Source organism: Mustelus asterias, chromosome 5 (genome assembly GCF_964213995.1).
Source record: "Mustelus asterias chromosome 5, sMusAst1.hap1.1, whole genome shotgun sequence".
In the NCBI taxonomy this organism is placed as follows: domain Eukaryota; kingdom Metazoa; phylum Chordata; class Chondrichthyes; order Carcharhiniformes; family Triakidae; genus Mustelus; species Mustelus asterias.
Genome location: NC_135805.1, coordinates 136,671,450 through 136,693,787, shown reverse-complemented (window position 1 = coordinate 136,693,787; position 22,338 = coordinate 136,671,450). Strand labels below are relative to the sequence as shown.

At 45.4% G+C, this 22,338-nt stretch overlaps 1 protein-coding gene across 14 annotated transcripts in view; it reads right to left on the bottom strand.

Moving 5' to 3' along the window:
• Positions 1-22,338, bottom strand: part of dst (dystonin) — a 653,330-nt gene that overhangs the window by 215,415 nt on the left and 415,577 nt on the right. For all 14 annotated transcript variants that reach the window (XM_078213315.1, XM_078213329.1, XM_078213327.1 and 11 more), the window contains 6 exons: positions 21,993-22,169; positions 21,779-21,902; positions 19,767-19,975; positions 16,192-16,509; positions 11,178-11,344; positions 1,236-1,392 (listed from right to left, as the gene is read on the bottom strand). In XM_078213315.1, coding sequence (XP_078069441.1) covers positions 1,236-1,392; positions 11,178-11,344; positions 16,192-16,509; positions 19,767-19,975; positions 21,779-21,902; positions 21,993-22,169 — 1,152 coding nt within the window. The remainder of the gene's footprint in view (positions 1-1,235; positions 1,393-11,177; positions 11,345-16,191; positions 16,510-19,766; positions 19,976-21,778; positions 21,903-21,992; positions 22,170-22,338) is intronic.

Genomic DNA, 22,338 nt, shown 5'->3' with positions numbered 1-22,338 from the left:
GTGACGCAGTAGTTAGCACTGCTGCCTCTTAGCGCAAGGGCCCTGGGTTTGATTCCCGGCTTGGGTCACTGTCTGTGTGGAGTTTGCACGTTCTCTCCGTGTCTGCGTGGGTTTCCTCCGGGTGCTCCGGTTTCCTCCCACAGTCCGAAAGATGTGCGGGTTAGGTGGATTGGCCATGCTAAATTGCCCCTTAGTGTCAGGGGACTGGCAGGTTAAATATGTGGGGTTATGGGGATAGAGTCTGGGTGGGATTGTGGTCGCTGTGGACTCAATGGGCTCAATGGCCTCCTTCTGTACTGTAGGGATTCTATGATTCTATGATCCTGTGAAGTGCCTGGACACATTTACCATGTTAAAAGACATTATATTAATGGAAATTGCTGCTGCTTTTTAAACCAGCTCGATACCAAATTATACTTTATGCTGTGCAAAGCCGAAGAATTTGAGCCTGCCCTTTCCAAGGAATTCCACACCATTACATCCAAAACATCAATTGGAGCCAGAGCTGTGCTGCAATACATGTAATCTAGGATAGAGCACTTAAAGTAATCATTTGACTCCTCACAAAGGTGCCCTTGGGCACCAAAACATTAAACAACTGAGTATTCAAGTCAGGAGACACCAGAATACAATATATAAAGGACTCGGGGATTTCAGTTGCCATTAGGGAAAATTTGGGTTAGGTTGATTGGGTTAGAGCAGCACGGTGGCACAGTGGCTAACACTGCTGCCTCACAGCGCCAGGGACACAGGTTCGATTCTAGCCTTGGGTCACTGTCTGTGTGGAGTTTGCACATTCTCCCCGTGTCTGCGTGGGTTTCTTCCGGGTGCGTTGGTTTCTTCTCACAGTCCAAAGATGTGCGGATTAGGTGGATTGGCCATGCTAAATTGACACTAGTGTCAGGCGGACTATCTAGGGGTTATGGAGATAGGGCCTGGGTGGGATTGTGGTTGGTGCAGATTCAGTGGGCCGGATGGCCTCCTTCTGCACTGTAGGATTCTATGATCGGTAATAGTAGATTGGCCCTTGGCATCAGGGGATGAGCAGGGTAAATACATGGGGTTACATGGAGAGGGCCTGTCTGGGATTGTTGTCAGTCCAGGCTCGATGGGCCGAATGCCTCCTTCTGCACGGTAGATATTCTATGATTAGGGAAATTTGGTGAATTTACTGATATAATTACTGATCCTCAACGGTACAATACACAGAATATTTAACAGCAAGGATTCCTCACCTGGACATCAGATAAATAGCTTTGAAGCGTTTCTGTAGTTAGACTTGGCTCTATAATTGGAATCTTGGAATTCTTCTCCTCCATCCACTCTTTGAACAACATCAGCAAGGTTTTAAACTGATCCGTCTGATGTTGGCAACAGGATAATTTTTCTTCTCTGCAAGTCAAAAATAAAAGGAAAGTGAGCAAAGGGGAGAGAGATGACCAATTCCGAGCTTTTGAGATGTCTGCGCTTCTCACCGACATTTGGCCTTTTGGAATGAAGGGTTGTGATGGCATTTAACCAGGAACCGAATAGATCCTTGACCTCTGCACGGAACATCATTTCTGATTGTTTTAAACCAACAACATTCTATTGAAACATTTCTTGCCCCATAACTTCCGTGAATCATAGCCTTTTTTTTCCAGTTGGACCACTGCACCAGCCCACTGGACATCCATCAGCTCATCCATTGGGACCTGGAGCAATATTGATACCGCGTTCACTCATTGCTGGTGATTCTGATGGGAGTAAGAGGGTGAGTACAGTAGTATGGACAGGAGGTATGGACAGTGTCAGCTTGTAGGGATCCCCACATTTTTATTGGAGTGGGGCTGGGAACCAGGTTGAGCAGATATGAATGGGAAACTGTTATGACAATTTTATGGGAAGGAAGTGCAGGAAAGCAGGTCAATCCATGTAGAGGAATGCAATGGGAGTTAACTGTATGACGAGTGAGCGTCCTGTCATTTTCAACTGGTGGGCATCAACTGGGGATTTCACTTGTATCATAGAACCCTTACAGTGCAGAAGGAGGCCATTCGGCCCATCGCGACTGCACCGACCACAATTCTATCCAGGTCCTATTCCCGTAACCCTACTTATTTACCCTACTAACCCCCTGACACTAGGGGGCAATTTAGCATGGTCAATCCACTTAACCTGCACATCTTTGGACTGTGGGAGGAAGCCAGAGCACCCGGAGGAAACCCATGCAGACACAGGGAGAATGTGCAAACTCTGCACAGATAGTGACCCAAGCCGGGAATCGAACCTGGGTCCCTGGTGCTGTGAGGCAGCAGTGCTAACCACTGTGCCGCCCATATATGATGACACAATATATAGTAGACTGAGACTGTGGGGCGGATTTTCCATTCCGCCCGGCACGGGAATCGGACTGGGCCAGGGACGGACCATGGAAAGGTCTGTTGACCTCAGGGCGAGCGCGGCCGGAAAATCCCATCTTGTGTTTTGGTTTGAAGGTGCGGGCTTGTAGTGCGCACCTCTTTATATAAAAAAATTATAAAGTGTGTGTGATAACCTCCAGGACTTCAGGGAATCACTGATCAACCTCCCTGTCGGACTTGTTGAATACAAGCTCCCTGAGGATTGGTAATTAATTCACCAGGTGGAGCTGGTACACCGAGCCCTGTATAAAGCAGGCCCCTGAGTGGGTCCATTATTGTTGGGACCTGTTTGTGTTCACCACAGGCTTGTGCTTTATTTTATTTTGTGCAATAAAAGCACCGTTCCTTCACAGCCGACTCCTGGTGCAGGATTTTATGGCCTCGCTCACCCCGAGACGGGAAAATCCCGCCTGAGGTCAACGGACCTTCCCAGTGTCTGTCCCTCGCCCGCTCCGATTCCTGTGGAAGGCGGGGCGGTAGAATTCATAGAAACCCTACAGTGCAGAAGGAGGCCATTCGGCCCATCGAGTCTGCACCGACCACAATCCCACCCAGGCCCTACCCCCACATATTTACCCGCTAATCCCTCTAACCTACGCATCTCAGGGGCAATTTTAACCTGGCCAATCAACCTAACCCGCACATCTTTGGACTGTGGGAGGAAACCGGAGCACCCGGAGGAAACCCACGCAAACACGAGGAGAATGTGCAAACTCCACACAGACAGTGACCCAAGCCGGGAATCGAACTCGGGACCCTGGAGCTGTGAAGCAGCAGTGCTAACCACTGTGCTACCGTGCCGCTGGAGTTATTATAGTGTGTAAAGGTTAGGCTCCAGTTATGTCCTTCACCACTTGGAGTACAACAGTGCAAGTGTGATGGATAGACAGATGGATACATACTCCAGGGTCCAAGATAGACACAAGGTTATTTCTACAGCTCAAAGAAAGCCTTGAGTTTGCTCCAGATCTCCACGAGAGTTGGGAAGAAAAGAAATGTGACAAGAGAGACTGAGACCGAGAGCGAGAGAAGCAATGTATGTGAGAACCAGAGGGAAATATGGGAAAAGTACAGGGAAAATATTTAGTGACAGAAAGAATTAATAAAAAGAGAAAAAGTTTTAAAATTGATGCGAAGAATCAGGTGACGATATTAAGCTGGGATTCAGCAGAGATCAGAACACAATTAGGAGAAAGAGGAAACACTGACAAAGAAAAAACTTACAGAAAGATGGGATAAAAGAAAAGAAAATGAAAGGATTGGAGATGACAGTAGAGGGGAGGGGGCATGAAGACAAAATGGAGAGAGGCGAGAGGAAAAGAGAGGATGGGGCAACAGGCAACACCAGGAGAAACCAAATCATTTTAGCATGGGCACAGTGGTTAGCACTGCTGCCTCACAGCGCCAGGGACCCGGGTTCGATTCCTGGCTTGGGTCACTGTCTGTGCGGAGTCTGCACGTTCTCCCCGTGTCTGCGTGGGTTTCCTCCGGGTGCTCCGGTTTCCTCCCACAGTCCGAAAGACGTGCTGGTTAGGTGCATTGGCCTTGCTAAATTCTCCCTCAGTGTCTCTGAACAGGCGCCAGAGTGTGGCGACTAGGGGATTTTCACAGTAACTTAATTGAAGTGTTAATGTAAGCCTATTTATGACACTAATAAAAACTTTAATTCTCCCAGAAATAATTTTGTTAGGCAGTCCCTCTGGATCAAACATGACGGCCGGAATTCTCTGCCGTTCACGCTGGCAGGATTCTCCCATCCCACTGGCAGTGCACCCCCGCGGGTTTCCCGCTGGCATGGGGTGACGTCAATGGGAATTCCCATTGACAGCGGCGGGACCAGAGAATCCCACCACTGGCGAACAAACGTGCCAACTCCCACCAGCAGGAAAAACACGGCTGGGAGGCCGGAGAATCTCGCCCGACTGGTTTCCACTCTGGTTTGATGGATTCCGAGATTGGCCAAGTCCAGAGCAGGTTCTGCCACATGTGGTGGTTGAAGGATTTGGAGGTTTGTGTTCTCTGGGCAGTGATGACGGAGTTCCAGGTAGATTAGTTGCTTTGGGTGTCAGGCACATGCACAGCATGTCCCTCCCAGCGGCGCTGGTTTTTAAGTGATGTTTTGGTTTTTGGTGCCTTGATGCAGGGCATGTTAGCTTGGGAGAGGATTCAGCTGTTGGATAACCTTTCTGGAAACCGGATTTGGAGGAACTTGCGACGGCACTGGTGTTACTTCTCCGGTGCTGTGAGATGCCGGCTGTCAGCGATCCACCTCTCTGAAACATATCGGAGTGCCAGGATCACTGCTGCCCAGTAAATCGTGACCTCAGCCTCGGGTTTGCGATTAAATACTGTTTTCCTCAGTGCACTGCAGGCTGAGCTTGGAGGTGATGATGAATTTTCACATCTATGTCTGCCTTCGTTGAGAGCAGGATCCCAAAATACGGAAAAAGGTTCACAGGTGCTCGCAGTTTATCTTAATCAATGGAGTGGGGGGGAGGGTACAGGAGGGGAGGTAGAATCATAGAACCTACAGTGCAGGAGGCCATTCGGCCCATCGAGCCTGCATCGGCCACAATCTGAGGCCCCATTCCCGTAACCCCACATATTTACCCTGCTAATCCCCTGACACTAAGGGGCAATTTAGAATGGCCAGTCAACCTAATCTGCACATCTTTGAACTGTGGGAGGAAACCTGAGCACCCGGAGGAAACCCACGCAGACATGAGGAGAACGTGCAGACTCCGCACAGACAGTGACCCAAGCTGAGAACGTGCAGACTCCGCACAGACAGTGACCCAAGCTGGGAATCGAACTCGGGTCCCTGGCGCTGTGAAGCAGCAGTGCTAATCACTATTCCACCGTGCTGCCCCGGCACTATGGAAGTTGATTGGAAGTGGAGCTCAGTTTTCCAGGTGTTTAGTAAAAGGCCCATTTTCTCATTTGCTTCAGAGAAGGAGTCGACATTCACCAGGAGTTTGGTTTCTGAGTGAGCGCAGACATAAGCATCATCTTCACACTGAAGCTCAATGACTGGTTGAGGAGTGATTTTGCATTGAAAGTGGTATCAGTGAAGTGTTACCTGCCTCTTCTGTGAATCATGTCCACACTAGTGGCTTTGAGGACACTCCTCTGGCAGCTCGTTCCAAACACTCATCATCCTCTGTGTGAAAAAATTGCCCCTTTGGACCCTTTTGTATCTCTCCCCTCTCACCTTAAACCTATGCCCTCTAGTTTTAGACTCCCCTACCTTTGGGAAAAGATATTGATAATCTAGCTGATCTGTGCCCCTCATTATTTTATAGACCTCTATAAGATCATCCCTCAGCCCCCTACGCTCCAGGGAAAAAAGTCCCAGTCTATCCAGCCTCTCCTTATATCTCAAACAATCAAGTCCCGGCAGCATCCTAGTAAAGGGGAGGAGGGTGACCAATTTCTGAGGACGGCCAAGTGTGAGGACGATGCTCCATAAACCCTCATGTTTGAAGAAGTCTGAGATCTATGTGAGTTTGGAAAAGGCCCTTCGAAAGAGGCACACTGTTCCTTGAAATATTCTTGAATTTGCCGAGCAGGTGTGCTATGGTTGGCAAACTCTGCACAGCAAATCTGGAAGGAGTTCTTCAGCCACCAGGAGCAGACAATTAAGCAACATAAGAAACAGCAGCAGGAGGAGGCCATTTGGCCCCTGTAGCCTGCACTGCCATTCAGTCAACTGATCTGATTGTGATCTTAACTCCACTTTCCTGCCTCCCCCTACAACCTTTATAGATCAAAAATCTGTCCATCTCAGCCTCAAATATATTCAATGACCTTGCCCCACCAGATCTTTGGAAGAGAATTCCAAAGATTCACAAACCTCAGAAATTTGGCATGTCCGCTACGGCTCTCACCAACCTTTACAGGTGCATCATAGAAAGCATGCTTTCTGGTTGTATCACAGCTTGGTCTGGCTCCTGCTCTGCCCAAGACCGCAAGGAACTACAAAGAGTTGTGAACGTAGCTCAGTCCATCAGGCAAACCAGCCTCCCATCCATTGACTCTGTCTACACTTCCTGCTGCCTCGGAAAAGTGGCCAGCTTAATTAAGGACCTCACGCACCCCGGACATTCTCCTTTCCGTCTTCTCCCGTTGGGAAAAAGATACAAAATCTGAGGTCACGCACCAAACGACTCAAGAACAGCTTCTTCCCTGCTGCCATCAGACCTGAATGGACCTAGCTTGCATTAAGTTGATCTTTACACCCTAGCTATGACTTTAACATTCTGTACTCTCTTCTTTCCTTCTCTATGAACGGTATGCTTTGCAAAGCATGCAAGAAACAATACCTTTCACTGTATCCCAATACATGTTACACTAATAAATCAAATCAAATCAAATAATAAATCAGAGAGAAGAAATTCCTCCTTGTCAACAGTTTAAAGTTGAGGGTCATAATTTTGAAAGGGTGTCACATGGTTTCAGACTCATCCACAAGAGGAAAGTCCTCTCAGCATCTACCCTGTCAAACCCCCGCAACCTCATAACATCAGTACGATCATCTCTCGATCTTCTAAACTCCCACGAGAGCATGGGCCCAACCTGCTCAACCTTTCCTCATAAGGCAACACCTTCATCCCAAGAATCAGTTCAAGGGGCCAATGCTCATTTTATCTACTCTTCATTTTTCTGAGCTTTTACCGACTTCCAAAAATATTTCTAGCGAGTTTTCTCTCACCTTTCAATCTCTCCCGCTTTATTATTATTAATTTTTTTCAACCATCCTTTGTTGGTTTCTACAACTTCCCCAATCTTCCGGCCTACCACTGACCTTCGCAGTATCGCACACCTTTTCTTTCAACTTGATTCTACCCTTAATTTCAGTTGTGAGCCACAGATGGTGCATCCTTCTGCATTCCAAAATGGAATATATCTGTGCAGAGAATTATGAAAAATCTCCTTAAATGTTTGCCATTGCTTCTGTGCTCTCTGTCCTTTTAACCTATTTTCCCAGTCCACTTTAGCTGACTCATAGAATCATAGAGTGCAGAAGAGGTCCTTTGACCCATCAAGTCCGCACCGGCACGTTAGAAACACCTAATCCCATCTACCAGCACTTGGTCCATAGCCCTGAATGTTGTGGCGTGCCAAGTGCTCATTCAGGTACTTCCTAAAGGATGTGAGGCAACCCGTCTCTACCACCCTCCCAGGCAGTGCATTCCAGGCTATCACCACCCTCTGGGTAAAAAGATTTTTCCCCGGTTAAACTTCGTGCCCCTCACTTGAACCCATGTCCCCTTGTGACTGACCCTTCAACTAAAGGGAACAGCTGCTCCTTATCCACTCCGTCCATGTCCCTCATAATCTTGTACACCTCGATCAGGTCGCCCCTCAGTCTTCTCTGCTCCAACGAAAACAACCCAATCCTACCCAACCTCTCTTCATAACTTAAATGTTCCACCCCAGGCAGCATCCTAGTGAATCTCCTCTGCATCCCCTCCAGTGCAATCATATCTTTCCTATAATGTGGCGACCAGAACTGCATACAGTACTCCAGCTGTGGCCTCACCAAAGTGCTATGCAACTCCAACTTGACTTCCCTGCTTTTGTAATCTATGCTTCATTTGCCTTTTTCCTTCACCCTACTAACATGCCCTTCCACTTTCAGAGATCTGTGGACAAACACACCAAGGTCCCTTTGTTCCACAGAACTTCCTAGTGCCCTACTGTTCATTGACTCTGTCTCCATAAACTTAAATCAAGACAATTACAAGAGTAAGAAAATAGTATGGACGAGTGAGGAGAGGTGGATGGTTACAATGATCTTGCGTATGGCAGAGAGCAAGGAGATTCCTCTGTAATTGATAATTAAAGTGTTAGCCTCTGCGTCAGATTTCAAAGATTGCAGGGAAGGAACTTTTCCTTAACCCACGAGCAGCAATCTCAGCAGTGATGTCCAATACCACTGTATGGTGTGGTTTCTGATTCACTGAAATTGGAATGCAGTCGTCATCCAGCTTTCCGTTAATTAGTCACACTAAACCTTGATGGTGGGGGGAAAAGATGAGGTAAACGGTTCCTAATGCTTCTCATTTAGTTGCGGTGGATGTGAGTTAATCAAAACCACCAAATTAGAAGGAGACAGAGACTGGTGACTGTTGATAAGGCCTGAGAAACTGCAAACTGTTCCAGTCCGTCAGTGAAGTGAGGATTTGATGGACTTAACTTCATGTCAGTAATAAGAGCTGTAGTGTAAGTGCACACTTTCCCCAGCCTCTGATTGGTTATGCTGATTTCCACATCTTTTCAGCTGGCTTCACTATAAGATATAGGAGCAGAATTAGGCCATTCGGCCCATTGAATCTGCTCCACCATTCAATCATGGCTGATAAGTTTCTCAACCCCATTCTCCTGACTTTTCCACATACTCTTTGATCTCTTTACCAATCAAGAACCCATCTATCTCTGTCTCAAATACACTCAATGACCCGACCTCCACAGCCTTCTGTGGCAATGAATTCCACAGATTCACCACCCTCTGGCTGAAGAAATTCCTCCTCATCTCGGTTCTAAAGGGTCGTCCTTTTGCTCTGAGCCTGTGCCCTTGTGTCCTAGTCTTGCTGCGATCCTACTCTCTCCACATCCTGCCACCTGCTAATGAGGTTCTTGGGAAATTTTGGCACAAGTTGGCATTGGCATGGGCAGCATGATGGCATAGTGGTTAGCACTGTTGACTGATAGCTCCAGGGACCTGGGTTCGATTCCTGGCTTGGGTCACTGTCTGTGCGGAGTCTGCACATTCTCCCCATGTCTGTGTGGGTTTCCTCCGAGTGCTCCGGTTTCCTTCCACAGTCCAAAGATGTGCGGGTTAGGTGGATTGGCCAAGCTAAATTGCCCCTTAGTTTCCCGGGATGCATAGATTAGAGGGATTAGGGGTAAATACATGGGGTTACGGGGATAGGACCTGGGTGGGATTGTTGTTGGTGCAGACTCGATGGGCCGAATGGTCTCCTTCTGCACTGTAGGGATTCTATGATTGGCAAGGTTGATGTGGAATCCCACCTCCATTTCTTCTTGTGTTAGACTGACCTAATGTATAAAATATATAGCAGAGCAGAAATATTCACCTGAATACTTAATATGGGTAAGGAAGAAATGTGGCACAGAATGGGCAGGATTCTCTGGCCTCCCAGCCCTGTGTTTCTCAGTGGCAAGAGGTGGCATGATCATGGCCGACGGTGGGATCTTCTCGCCGGCATGAACGGCTGGAGAATTTTGGCCAATATACCAAACAGGGTTGATAGGAATTACAACCAAAGTTTTTTAAAAAGTGGAATAGTTAAAGACTAGTTGGGGGGGGGGGTGGGTAGAAAGGACGGTGTGAGGAAGAGGAAGAGTGTGGCGTGCAAGAAAAAGGTGAACAGCAAAAGTGAATGAGAGAGAAAGTGAGATATAAAGGGTGAAAAGACCAAGAAAGGAAGAACAAGGAAAAGAAAGTGAGAGAGAGACACATTTGGAATGGAAGTGAGTGTCATGTCCCAGTCCATCACGCAAACCAGCCTCCCATCCATTGACTCTGTCTACACTTCCCGCTGTCTCGGAAAAGCAGCCAGCATAATCAAGGAGCCCACACACCCCGGAAATTCTTTCTTCCACCTCCTTCTGTCGGGAAAAAGATATGATGTGGAGATGCTGGCGTTGGACTGGGGTAAACACAGTAAGGAGTCTAACAACACCAGGTTAAAGTCCAACAGGTTTATTTGGTAGCAAACGCCACTAGCTCTGAAAGCTCTGCTACCAAATAAACCTGTTGGACTTTAACCTGGTGTTGTTAGACTCCTTACTGGGAAAAAGATACACAGGTCTGAGGCCACATACCAACCAACTCAAGAATGGCTTCTTCCTTCTGCCATCAGACTTTTGAATGGACCTATCTTCATAGAATAGATATCATAGAATCATACAGTGCAGAAAGAGGCCATTTGGCCCGTGACCACAACCCCACCTATCCCCATAGCCCCATGTATTTACCCTAGCTAATCTCCCTGAGATTAAGGGCAATTTAGCATTACCAATCCACTTAATCTGCATATCTTTGGAGAGCGGGAGGAAACCGGAGCACCCGGAGGAAACCCACGCAGACACGGGAAGAACGTGCAGACTCCACACAGACAATGACCCGAAGCTGGATTTGAACCCAGGTCCCTGGCGCTGTGAGGCAGCAGTGCTAATCATTGTGCCACCGTGCCTCCCATACCTTAAGTTGATCTTTCTCTACACCCTAGCTATGACTGTTACACTACATTCTGCACCCTCTCCTTTCCTTCTCTGTGAACGGTATGATTTGTCTGTACGGCGTGCAAGAAAGCCAATACTTTTCACTGTATCCCAATGCATGTGACAATAATAAATCAAATCAAACCATGTAATAATGCTAGGATTAGGGGGTGAAGAGAGAGAGGGAACACAAGCACATATTGAGTGCGTGGGTTGGAGGGTAGACATTTACATCCTAGAGCAAACCAGTTCCAAAGACAACTCCAGCTTGTTGCAAATGTCAGCGATTCCCATTGTTTACTGCAGAAAGACGGGTTATGAATACTGGTAAACATTGGGAGATTCTATTCAGAACTTGCCAATAATGGATTTCGGCAGCTCCACCCGTTAATCAGATACAGGCAATAGGGTACATTTGTGAAAATAAAATACTGGCAGAACCTGCTGACTCATTGTCCAAGAAGAAAAAAATAAACAATGCAGCACTGAGCAAAAATATTCTAGAGTTAAGCGTTAGCCACTCACTTTTTCTTGATAGTCTCTTCCAGTTCTTGAAAGTTCTTAGACAAAGTATTGACTTTGTTGAGGATCTGCGTCCGTTCTTTAGCTGTGGCGCAACCCCCCAGCTCCTCAGCCAACTGGTTCAATGTGTTCAGATCTTTACTCTGGTCCAGTAGTTCAGCATTCATTTCCTGCAACGATAAAGGCCAAGATTCTGCTTAATCCCGGCAGCATTAAGTGAATCAGATAAACAGCAGGACTCAATCAAATCACAAAACTATCCCCACTGGTTAGCACTGCTGCCTCACAGCGCCAGAGACCCGGGTTCCATTCCCGGCTTGTGTCACTGTCTGGGCGGAGTCTGCACGTTCTCCCCATGTCTGCATGGGTTTCCTCCGAGTGCTCCGGTTTCCTCCCACAGTCCGAAAGACGTGCTGGTTAGGTACATTGGCTGTGCTAAATTCTCCCTCAGTGTACCCGAACAGGCACCGGAGAGTGGCGACTAGGGGATTTTCTCAGTAACTTTTTTTATTCATGCGTGGGAAATGAGTCTCCCTGACTGGCCAGCATTTACTGCCCATCCTTCATTGCCCTTGGAGAGCAGTTGAGAGTCAACCACATTGCTGTGGCTCTGGAGTCACATGTAGGCCAGACCAGGTAAGGACGGCAGATTTCTTTCCCTGAAGGACATTAATGAACCAGAGGGGTTTTTCCGACAATCGACAATGGTTTCCTGGCCATCAGTAGGTTCTTAATTCTAGGTTTTTTTTATTGAATTCAAATTCCACCACCTGCTGTGGCACGATTCAAACCCGGGTCCCAGAACATTAGCTGAGTTTCTGGATTAATAGTCTAGCGATAATACCACTAGGCCATCGCCTCCCCATAGCATACATTAACACTTCATTGCAGTGTTAATGTAAGCCTACTTTGACACTAATTAAACTTAAACACTGCACCAGCAGCTGCACTGGCGTTGACCCGATACACTCGCTATAAAGTGGTGGGCGATAAAGCCAAGAAAGTTATGTAATCAACATGATAAAAACAGGATATCCACACTTGGCAACTGCTTCACTGAATTATTACCCAATGGCAATCGCAACTTTGTCATTAAAGTAACCACATTTCAACAAAGTATGGACCTGCTCAAAGCCCTAATTTTGCCTGAAATCAGTAGAACTTCCAAAATGGCTAAGTACAGGTTATGTACTTGTTGAGCTGCCTGGAATGGTCGGCAGGATTGATACATTTTAAGCACTGCCTTTGTAATTAGCTTCTATGGCACTGGGAAGTGGTTAGAGTTTGTCCAATGTAAGGAGCAGACTACTATAAGTGTGGATAGTGTAGGAGTTGGGCACTGTATTTTGTAATAGGGGAAAGAAAATGTTATTAAAAAAGTGAAACGTTTCTAAAGTACCTCTGGTGGAGAAAAGTGATTTAGAATGCTTTGCAGAGGTGTAATCAAATAAACTTGATACTGAGCTAAAACACAGTGCATTAGGAGGGCTGTCCAGTAGATTGGTCTATGAGGTTGGTCTTGAAGGAGGGGAGACAGAGCAAGTGAGAGAGTGAGAGAGCAAGTGAGAGAGAGAGAGAGAGGGAGAGAGAGAGAGAGAGAGAGGGAGAGAGAGAGAGTGAGAGTCAGAGAGCGAGAGCAATCCACTGTTTTATCTTTAATTTCTAAATGTTCTTCTATTCTCTTGTTGGGTAAGAAATCTATTCCCTTTCCAGTGTTAAAGTAACTGGTCTGTAGTTCCCTGCAGATATCCTAACTCCCTTCTTAAAAAAGGTATAACGGTAGTGGAAGCATATTAAAGAGGAACTTTTAAAAGGCAATCTGATAAGTAATTGAAAAGGGAAGAGCTGTAGAGTGATGGCGGAGGAGCAGGCGAGTGGAATTAATCGGATAGTTCTCTCAAACACGCCGACCCAGGCACCATATGTTTCAGTGTTGCAAGATTCTATAAATGAGCAAAACTGTTACTGTCACCAAAAGGGAAAAGCTCGTTTGTAGTTGATCCAAACCTTGAAGCCAAGACTTGGTATGAACTTGGCCAAGCAATAACAGCAAAGTAACAATACTGTTTAGATCATTTTATTATTTTTCACTTGTCAGAGCAGTGCATTTCCAATTGAGTGATGGGCGTGAAGCAAAAAGAGATGGCGTAAAGCCACCAGAGCGGGTCAAGGAAAGGACATCCACTGTGGTGCTGCAAGGCATTAAAATGGAGAGGCACTGTGCAGCATGTGGGTAAACCAATCGAGAGAATATGTTATAGTGATTTCTCTCACTAGGGTAGGGCTGCCAGCTCTTCAGTGTTATCCTGGAGTTCAAGATTCATTTCCTGGGCATGTTGTCAGCGAAATCAGGAGGGAAAGTATAAGGGGCATTAAATAAACTTTTCCCTTTATTGGAAAGACATTTATTTGTTGGAGATGGAGCGGGGTGGCAGGAAGGGCTGTTTGATAGGGTGGTGTGGTAGAAATTTGGAGATAGAACAGATACCTTCAGGAATACATTTAACCAGAGTTGATATCGACCCTACACTTGGGGTAGGGCAAGAGGGAAAATGATTAATTAATCAGTTGTTGTTGGAGATATGGGGCGGGATTTTCAGGCCGCGCTCGCCCCAAAACTGGAGAATCGCGCCCGATGGGCTTTTGTGTGGTGCACCCCCTGCCCATTACGATTGCCGTGATGGACAGGATGAGGAAATTCTCCCCATGGTTGAAGATCGCTGAGGAATTCATGGATGGAACAAATAAAGCGGACATATTAGTAGGGAGGGTGTTGGAGGGAGGGAGGAGCAGGAAAAGAGGAAAGGTTGATGCCGATTGAATGATTCTGTGACTTGGACACGTGACGAGAAAGACCTCACTTTATAGACCAAGAGAATTTCCTTTACACTCCACTTCTACACCAGCTCAAAGGTCAGGAACAAACAAAGCCAAATTCATTTGCATCGATCATTTTATGGGTTTAATTTTTAACTTCCCATTCCATTCTGCTGGGTTTTTTTGTCACTTACAGCAAAAGTTGAAATCTTCAGTTGTACTGCTTTGAAGGGATTAAAGAGATTGACTGTTGGGTCTTAAATCATCAACAGTGGACAAAGTCCCAAGGCTGGTTTTACATCCCATAGAAACAAAGGAATTAGTGGACGAGAAGGCCAAGTTCCATCTAGTTTTCCTTTTACCTTCTTGGTAGTTACATGATACAATGACAATGCACTTATTGTCGAATAGCAATTAATCTCGATCAACTTTAAAGGGCAGCACGGTGGCACAGTGGTTAGCACTGTTGCCTCACCAGGGACCCAAGTTCGATTCCCAGCTTGGGTCACTGTCTATGCAGAGTTTGCACGTTCTCCCCGTGTCTGTCTGGGTTTCCTCCGGGTGCTCTGGTTTCCTCCCACAGTCTGAAAGACGTGCCGGTTAGGTGCATTGGCCGTGCCAAATTCTCCCTCAGTGTACCCGAACAGGTGCCGGAGTGTGGCGACTTGGGGATTTTCATAGTAACTTTATTGCAGTGTTAGTGTAAGCCTACTTGTGACCCTAATAAATAAACTTTAAACAGTCCTTAACAAACACTGACATGCCATGAAAGAAATTTTTAAAAATGAATAAATCAAAAACAATTTTTAAATAGATAACCTGTAAGTAATAAATAGGAAGGTTTTAATGGAAAGTCTATCTGTTTCTTGGATTTTTTAAATCACTCGTGACACGTGGGCTTCGCTGGTTGGCCAGTGTTTATTGCCAATCCCTAGTTGCCCAAGGGCAGTTGAGAGTCAACCACATTGCTGTGGCTCTGGAGTCACATGTAGGCCAGACCGGGTGAGGATGGCAGATTTCCTTCCCTAAAGGACATTAGTGAAGCAGATGGGTTTTTCCAACAATTGACAATGGTTTCATGGTCATCAGTAGATACTTAATTCCAGATTTTCTTTTAACTGAATTCAACTTTCACCGTCTGCTGTGGCGGGATTCGAACTCGGGTCCCCAGAACATTAGCTGAGTTTTGTGTATTAATACTTCAGCAGTAATACCACTAGGCCATCACCTTTCGTGGATCTTGCACACCGCAACCTCACACAAGGAAGTTTGTTTACCTTTATCCAAATGTACTTTTAACTCAGACTATGATTTTTTTTTAAATCTATGGATAAAATAAACAAGACAATGTGAGACTATGGTGGTGGTGGAAATTCCACAGCTGTAGGAACTGACAGTGCCCTCTCTCCACGTGGGGACAAGTGAACACTCATGACAATAATCTCTCCCTAAATGTCAGTAAAACGAAGGAGATAGTCATCGTCTTCAGAAAGTGTAGTGGAGCACAGACCTCTGTCTGTCTACATCAAAGGGGATGAAGTGGAAATGGTTGAGAGCTTCAAGTTTCTAGGTGTCCAGGTCACCAACAACATGTCCTGGCCCCTTCATGCCGATGCGATAGTTAAGAAAGTCCACCAACGCCTCTACATTCTCAGGAGGCTAAGAAAGTACGGCACGTCTGATACAACTCTCACCATTCTTTAAAGATGCACCACAGAAAGCATCCTTTCTGGTTGTATCACAGCTTGGTATGGCTCCTGCTCTGACCAAGACCACAAGAAACTACAAAGGGTTATGAACGTAAACCAGCCTCCCATCCATTGACACTGTCTACACTTCCCACTGCCTCGGCAAAGCAGCCAGCATAATCAAGGGCCCCCACGCACCGCGGACATTCTCTCTTCCACCTTCTTCCGTCGGGAAAAAGATACAAAAATCTGAGATCACGTACCAAATGACTCAAGAACAGCTTCTTCCCTGCTGCCGCCAGACTTTTGAATGGACCTACCTTATATTAAGTTGATCTTTCTCTACACCATAGCTATGACTGTAACACTACATTCTCCATTCTCTCCTTTCCTTCTCCCCTATGTACTCTATGAATGGTATGCTTTGTCCGTATAGCGCGCAAGAAACAATACTTTTCACTGTGTCCCAATACATGTGACAACAATAAATCAAATAAAAAATAATCATCTACCTGGGTGTGCTGTGAAAGTTCTGTGACATCTTTTCCTGGTCCGTCAATTTCAGGGAGGGTCAGAGATTTCTTGGCGACAAATTGTTCGATTTTTTGGTAAGTCTTCTCAAAACGCTCCACTTTATCTCTGAGCTTTTCCAATTTGGCTGTTCTTTCCTTCTGCCGGCCACTGGCTGAACTGAACCGTTTGGCGAGTTCGTCCACCTTTGCTTGTAATGCAGAGGCACTTGACATGTCTGCAGTAGCAATGAACTTGTTGGCTTTCTCTTTTATTGCGCTGATACTGCTTTGGCGACTGGCAATGTTTTGTTCTAGTGCCTGGAAGAGGAAGAGCACAAGTGTTCAAGTGTTTAGTGATATGAATTATCAGCGGTCAGTTTAAGCACTTTAAATCAGAACAGATGTTTACAATTGTTTTTCATGAATCCACTGAGCAGACGTAGCAACATGATGCTGGTCCCGCCACTGGGAACATGCTAATCCTTGTAGAAATAGAGGTGATTAATCCATATCTGCATCACATAACCGCTACAGGATCATCATGGAAAATAAAACTCCACCGAAAGGAACAATTGGGGAAATTAAAGATTATAAGTGGGATTTTCTGGCCACTCTTGTCCCAAGACCGGAAAATCCTGCCCGAGGTCAACGGACCTTTGCATGGTCCGCCCCCGCCCGCTACGATTCCTGGGAAAGGAAAATTCCACACTATGTCTCTGTGATGATTAATTTTATGATGTGGAGATGCCGGCGTTGGACTGGGGTAATCACAGTAAGAAGTCTCACAACACCAGGTTAAAGTCCAACAGGTTTATTTGGTAGCAAATACCATAAGCTTTCGGAGCACTGCTCCTTCGTCAGATGGAGCACTCCATCTGACGAAGGAGCAGCACGCTCCAAAAGCTTATGGTATTTGCTACCAAATAAACCTGTTGGACTTTAACCTGGTGTTGTGAGACTTCTTACTATGATTAATTTTATACAGCTAATATTGAGAAAGACCTCGGGTGAGATTTTCCACTTTCTCCATGGCGTCGTTTCTGGCACTATTAGCGGATCTTCCAGTCCTGCTGATGTCTGCAGCAACTTGCATGGCTTTCCCGTCCCGTTGCTGGGGCACCTTTGGTGGTACGGGAAAAGATCTGTTTGGTCGCAGTTTGAGTTTTGAGTTTTAGTTTCAGAAGGGACGCCAGGCTGGAAAGATGTCTCTCTCTCTCCCCCAGGTTTTTGGATATTCTGCTGGTTATCTGAAAGCAAGGCTTTTGCCTTCCTGGAGTAAAGAATCTACTGGTGGCTTGCCTAGAGCCTGGTGTTCTGGGATGCTGTTCTGACTTCAAACTGTTCTGAGTGTATCAAGAGGACTGCAGCATTCATCCAAAGGACTCAGTTCTAGTATCACGTGAGCATTAGTCTCTGCTGTGTTAAACCTGTGGAGGGTTTTGTTTATGGGATTGGTTTGATTGGAACATCTTAGATATATTTGTTAAGGGTTATACATTATCGTGGTTGTTTTGGCGAGAAGAGTTGACAAATCCTGCCCCTATTCTTTGGACCTTTTTTTGTAAGAAGTTCATTCTTTAGAGTGTTTAATGGGAATTTACAACAGAGTTCCTGTAACTGTGTGGTATTCCATACATTTCCTCACACAAAGAGCCGGGGAAATATGGCTTTCTCGCCTACCAAATCTATTGAGGGTGGAGGGTGTACTGACTTTCAACACGGATTGATAGATTTCTCTCATATGATGGTATGAAGGGTTACACAACAAGGATCAGCCATAGGACCATAAGTTATAGGAGCAGGATTAGGCCATTCAGCCCATCGGGTCTGCTCTGCTATTCAATCACAGTTGAAAAACTTCTCAACCCCATTCTCCAACCTCTTTCCCCTACTCTTTGATCCCCTGATCCCATGATCTAATTGAATGGTGCAGCAGGTGCAAGAGGCAGAATGACTTCTTCCTGTTCCCATGTATTAATTTGCAAGCAACTCCTTCCACTCTTCTGATGAAAAGGCAAATCGAATTTCATTGTTCAGACTCAAGCCATTGGTCACTAATGTGACATTAGTGTACCTTTAAGAGATGTTTTTTTAAAATCATGTTCTCTGTAGCTCTCAGCTCACATTGCTGCCGAGTTGTCTCTCAACATCCTTTTATTGCTACTTAAATGAGGTTTGTTTATTTTTACTTTGGGATCTTTTATGACTGCATTGTCAGGAAGGTCATGGGTTCTGGACAAGTTTTTTTTGCCTTCCTAGTGATTTTAAGGTTCCATTTTCTGTTTGGTTGCAGTTTTAGTTTCAGTTTTAGAAGGGACACCAAGCTGGAAAGAAGTCTCTCTCTCCCTCTGGTTTTTGGAAATTCTGCTGGCTATCTGAAAGCAAGGCTTATTGCCTTCCTGGAGTAAAGAATATGCTGTTGGTGGCTTGCCTAAAATCTCCCTGATGTTCTGGGAAGCTGTTCTAAGTGCAACAAGAGAACTGCAGCATTCATCCAAAGGACTCAGTTCCAGTATCACGTGAGCATTAGTCTTTGCTGTGTTAAACCTGTGGAAGGGTTTTGTTTATGGGATTGGTTTGATTGGAACATCTTAGATATATCTGTTAAGGGTTATGCATTATTGTGGTTGTTTTGGTATTGTCTGTAATTGATAAAAGTTGTTGCTAATAGTCTTACTATACATGTTAACTATATTTTGAAATAAACTTTGTTTGATAAAAAGCTCCCTAGTGGGTCATTTGAATCATACCTGAGGTGAAACCTATCATGCTTATCCTGGCCAAATTCAAGATGCAAAACTTATGATCAGATGGGCTTCATAAAACACTTGGGAGTTTCTGACCTGAACCATAACACTAACCTGATACCTCACGGAGTGCGAACAGGTAGTAAAGACAGTAAAATAAATCATCTGAAGACCCGTGCCAAGACTTTCAGGTCTAAAACGAACATGATCAACCAACACATGTAAATTTGTGTGTTTTCATCTTTTTTAAACATGACCACAATAAAGTCAACTCTCAACAGAGGCACCCAAAGCAAAAATATTCCTTATGGCTGGAGTTTTGTATTTTATGTCTGACATATTAATGATTTGTAGCATTTTACTTTGTTATTAATCTTCTAATGAATAAAATTATGCATTGTGAAATCTTCCACAGTTGGGTAGTCTGCCTACTGTCAGATAATGGAGCCACGGGTCTTTAGAAAGAAAATGCAGACTGGTATTCAGAATTTGAAGCTTTAATTTTGAACCCTGTAATTTAAAATACTTCTGAAATATTAGCGTACGCTCAGAGGCGTTCTGTCAAAGTAAAGACTTCAGTCCTCGCTCTGGGAAGTTGACCCTAATCACTTCTGTTCTCGTTTACTGAAACAATTCGGGTGATTAATGATTGTTTTGAATTTTCAATTCAGATTTTTCTCAATGCTATTCGCATGCATTAAATGTACACCACACTGAACAATGTCGAAACATTCTCCAGTGATTACAGTGAACACTTAAATGCCTTGTGGCGGATAAATTATTTTCGCAAGTGCTTGCCATATTTCATTTTTAGACACTTCAACTCACCGCATTTTTACTAAAGGCCTCTTGAATGGCAGCAGAATTCAAAGGCATCTCCTCCTCAGCTTCAAGGCTCTTTTCAACACGCCCCATCCAATCCAGCATCTCATCCAAACCATCCTGAACACTCAGGGACCGTGTGAGTGTCATCCGTAGCTTTTCATTGCGGTCACTGGTTGACTTGGATAGGTTCTCATACCTCGACACAACATCGTCTATTGAGAGGCAAACATTGGTCACATTATTGCTTCCTGTTTGCTATTATAGGTTATGAGTATTTAAAGCGCATTCCCAATTCTCTTCCAAATAACAGCCAAACAACTCTGTACGCGGTTTAAAATAGGCTGCATTTTTTTAACCAGTGCATTTCAAAAGTTTATTTCCAAGCCCAAGTACGCTTTATGGACAGGATTTTCCTGCCGGGCTCGCCCCAAGGCCGGATGATCCCACACGAGGTCAATGGACCTTTGCATGGTCCGTGTCCCGCCGGCTACGATTCCCGTGGTAAGCGGGATGGGAAAATTTTGCCCTGAAGATCTGAGGGGACCAATACTGCAGATTAAAGAAAGTCTGTATGAACATTAAGATCCATGGTCTTTGATTAATAGCCGTGATGTGGAGATGCCGGCGTTGGACTGGGGTGGGCACAGTAAGAAGTCTCACAACACCAGGTTAAAGTCCAACAGCCCCTTAGAATCCTAAAAAATGCGTAGGTTAGAGGGATTAACGGGTAAATATGTGGGGGTAGGGCCTGGGTGGGATTGTGGTCGGTGCAGACTCGATGGGCCGAATGGCCTCCTTCTGCACTGTGGGGTTTCTATGATAGGTTTATTTGGTATCACGAGCTTTTGGAGTGCTGCCCCTTCATCAGGTCATGATACCAAATAAACATGTTGGACTTTAACCTGGTGTTGTGAGACTTTTTACTTTGGTTAATATACTGCTGAGAGAGGGGGAGAGGAAGAGAAAAGAAAGTAGTGACTATAGAGAGAGAGGGGATTATTCTATGTAACATTAATGATCAGAACATACCACAAGGCGAATAACATAAATGCATTTAAAGGGGGAGCTAGATAAACAAATGAGGGAGAAATGAATAAAAGGATCTCATAGAAACCCATATAATTCTGTCAGCAGCACAAAGAGTAGATGCAGGAAGGATGTTCCTGATGGCAGGGAATCCTGAATCAGAGGTCACAGTCTGAGGATATGAGGAGACATTCCTTCACCCAGAGAGCAGTAAACCTGTGGAACTCTCTACCACTGAGGCCAAAATATTGCTTTGACAAAGGGTCATCTGGACTCTTTTCTCTCCTCACAGATGCTGAGATTTGCCAGCATTTTCTCTTTTGGTTTCAGATTCCAGCGTCCGCGGTAATTTACTTTTAGTTGAGGCCAAAATATTGTTTGTTTTCAAGAAGGAGTCAGATGTAGCACTTGGGGCTAAAGGGATCAAAGGATATGGGGGGAAAATGGGAAAAAATGTTTGGGCTGGATGGTCATAATGAATGGCGGAGCAGGCTTGAAGGGCCGAACAGCCTACCTCTGCTCCTATTTTCTATGTTTCTATGATATGCTGATAATGTGGATGAAGGGGATGGGGAGGCTTGTGTGCAGCATAAATGTTGGCATTGCCTAGTTGGGCTGATGGTCTGTTCCTGTGCAGAAAATTATATGCACACATGTGCATGGGCAGCACGGTGGCACAGCGGTTAGCACTGCTGCCTCACAGCGCCAGGGACCCGGGTTCGATTCCTGGCTTGGGTCACTGTCTGTGCAGAGTCTGCACGTTCTCCCCGTGTATGTGTAGGTCTCCTCCAGTTTCCTCCCACAGTCTGAAAGACGTGCTGGTTCGGTGCAATGGCCATGCTGAATTCTCCCTCGGTGTACCCGAACAGGTGCTGGCGTGTGGAGACTAGGGGATTTTCACGGTAACTTCATTGCTGTGTTATTGTAAGCCTACTTGTGGCACTAATAAATAAACTTAAAACTTTAATACATTTGATCTGAAAACATACCCAAATGATCTTGGATTTCATCACGGTTGAGGAGGAGATTGCCACTGGTACTGATAAGTGCATCAACAGTCTTCCTCAGCTTTTCAACAACACTTTGGTGTCCAGACATCTGATCCTGCAGAGCCTATTCATGGCAAATCAAACAATAAACACCACTTGTACAATGAAACAGAGGGAAATGTGAGCAATTACTGAGGAAGGAATAGCTTTCGACCTTGGCTTGCTCCAGCTGCTTCTGAAGGTTTTTGGGATCTGCGGCAATGGTCTCGGCCAGCTGGGCTTTTGCGGCTTCTTCGGTGGTTTGAAGCCATGGTAGAAGGCTGGCCGAGATTTCTTGGTATTGGCTGTAATTATCCACCACATCTCTGAGATTTTTACCCAAGGTATTGCACTGGAGGGAGGAAATAAAAACAGAAAACTCAGATGAACCAAACACAGCTTGTAATCAGTAAGTAGGAGGAGTCGGCCGTACAGTCTCTCCAGGCTGCTTGACCTATTCAAAACGACCTTCATCTCAACCCTACCTTCTGGGCCAATCCCTATTCCTTTATTGCCTTAAG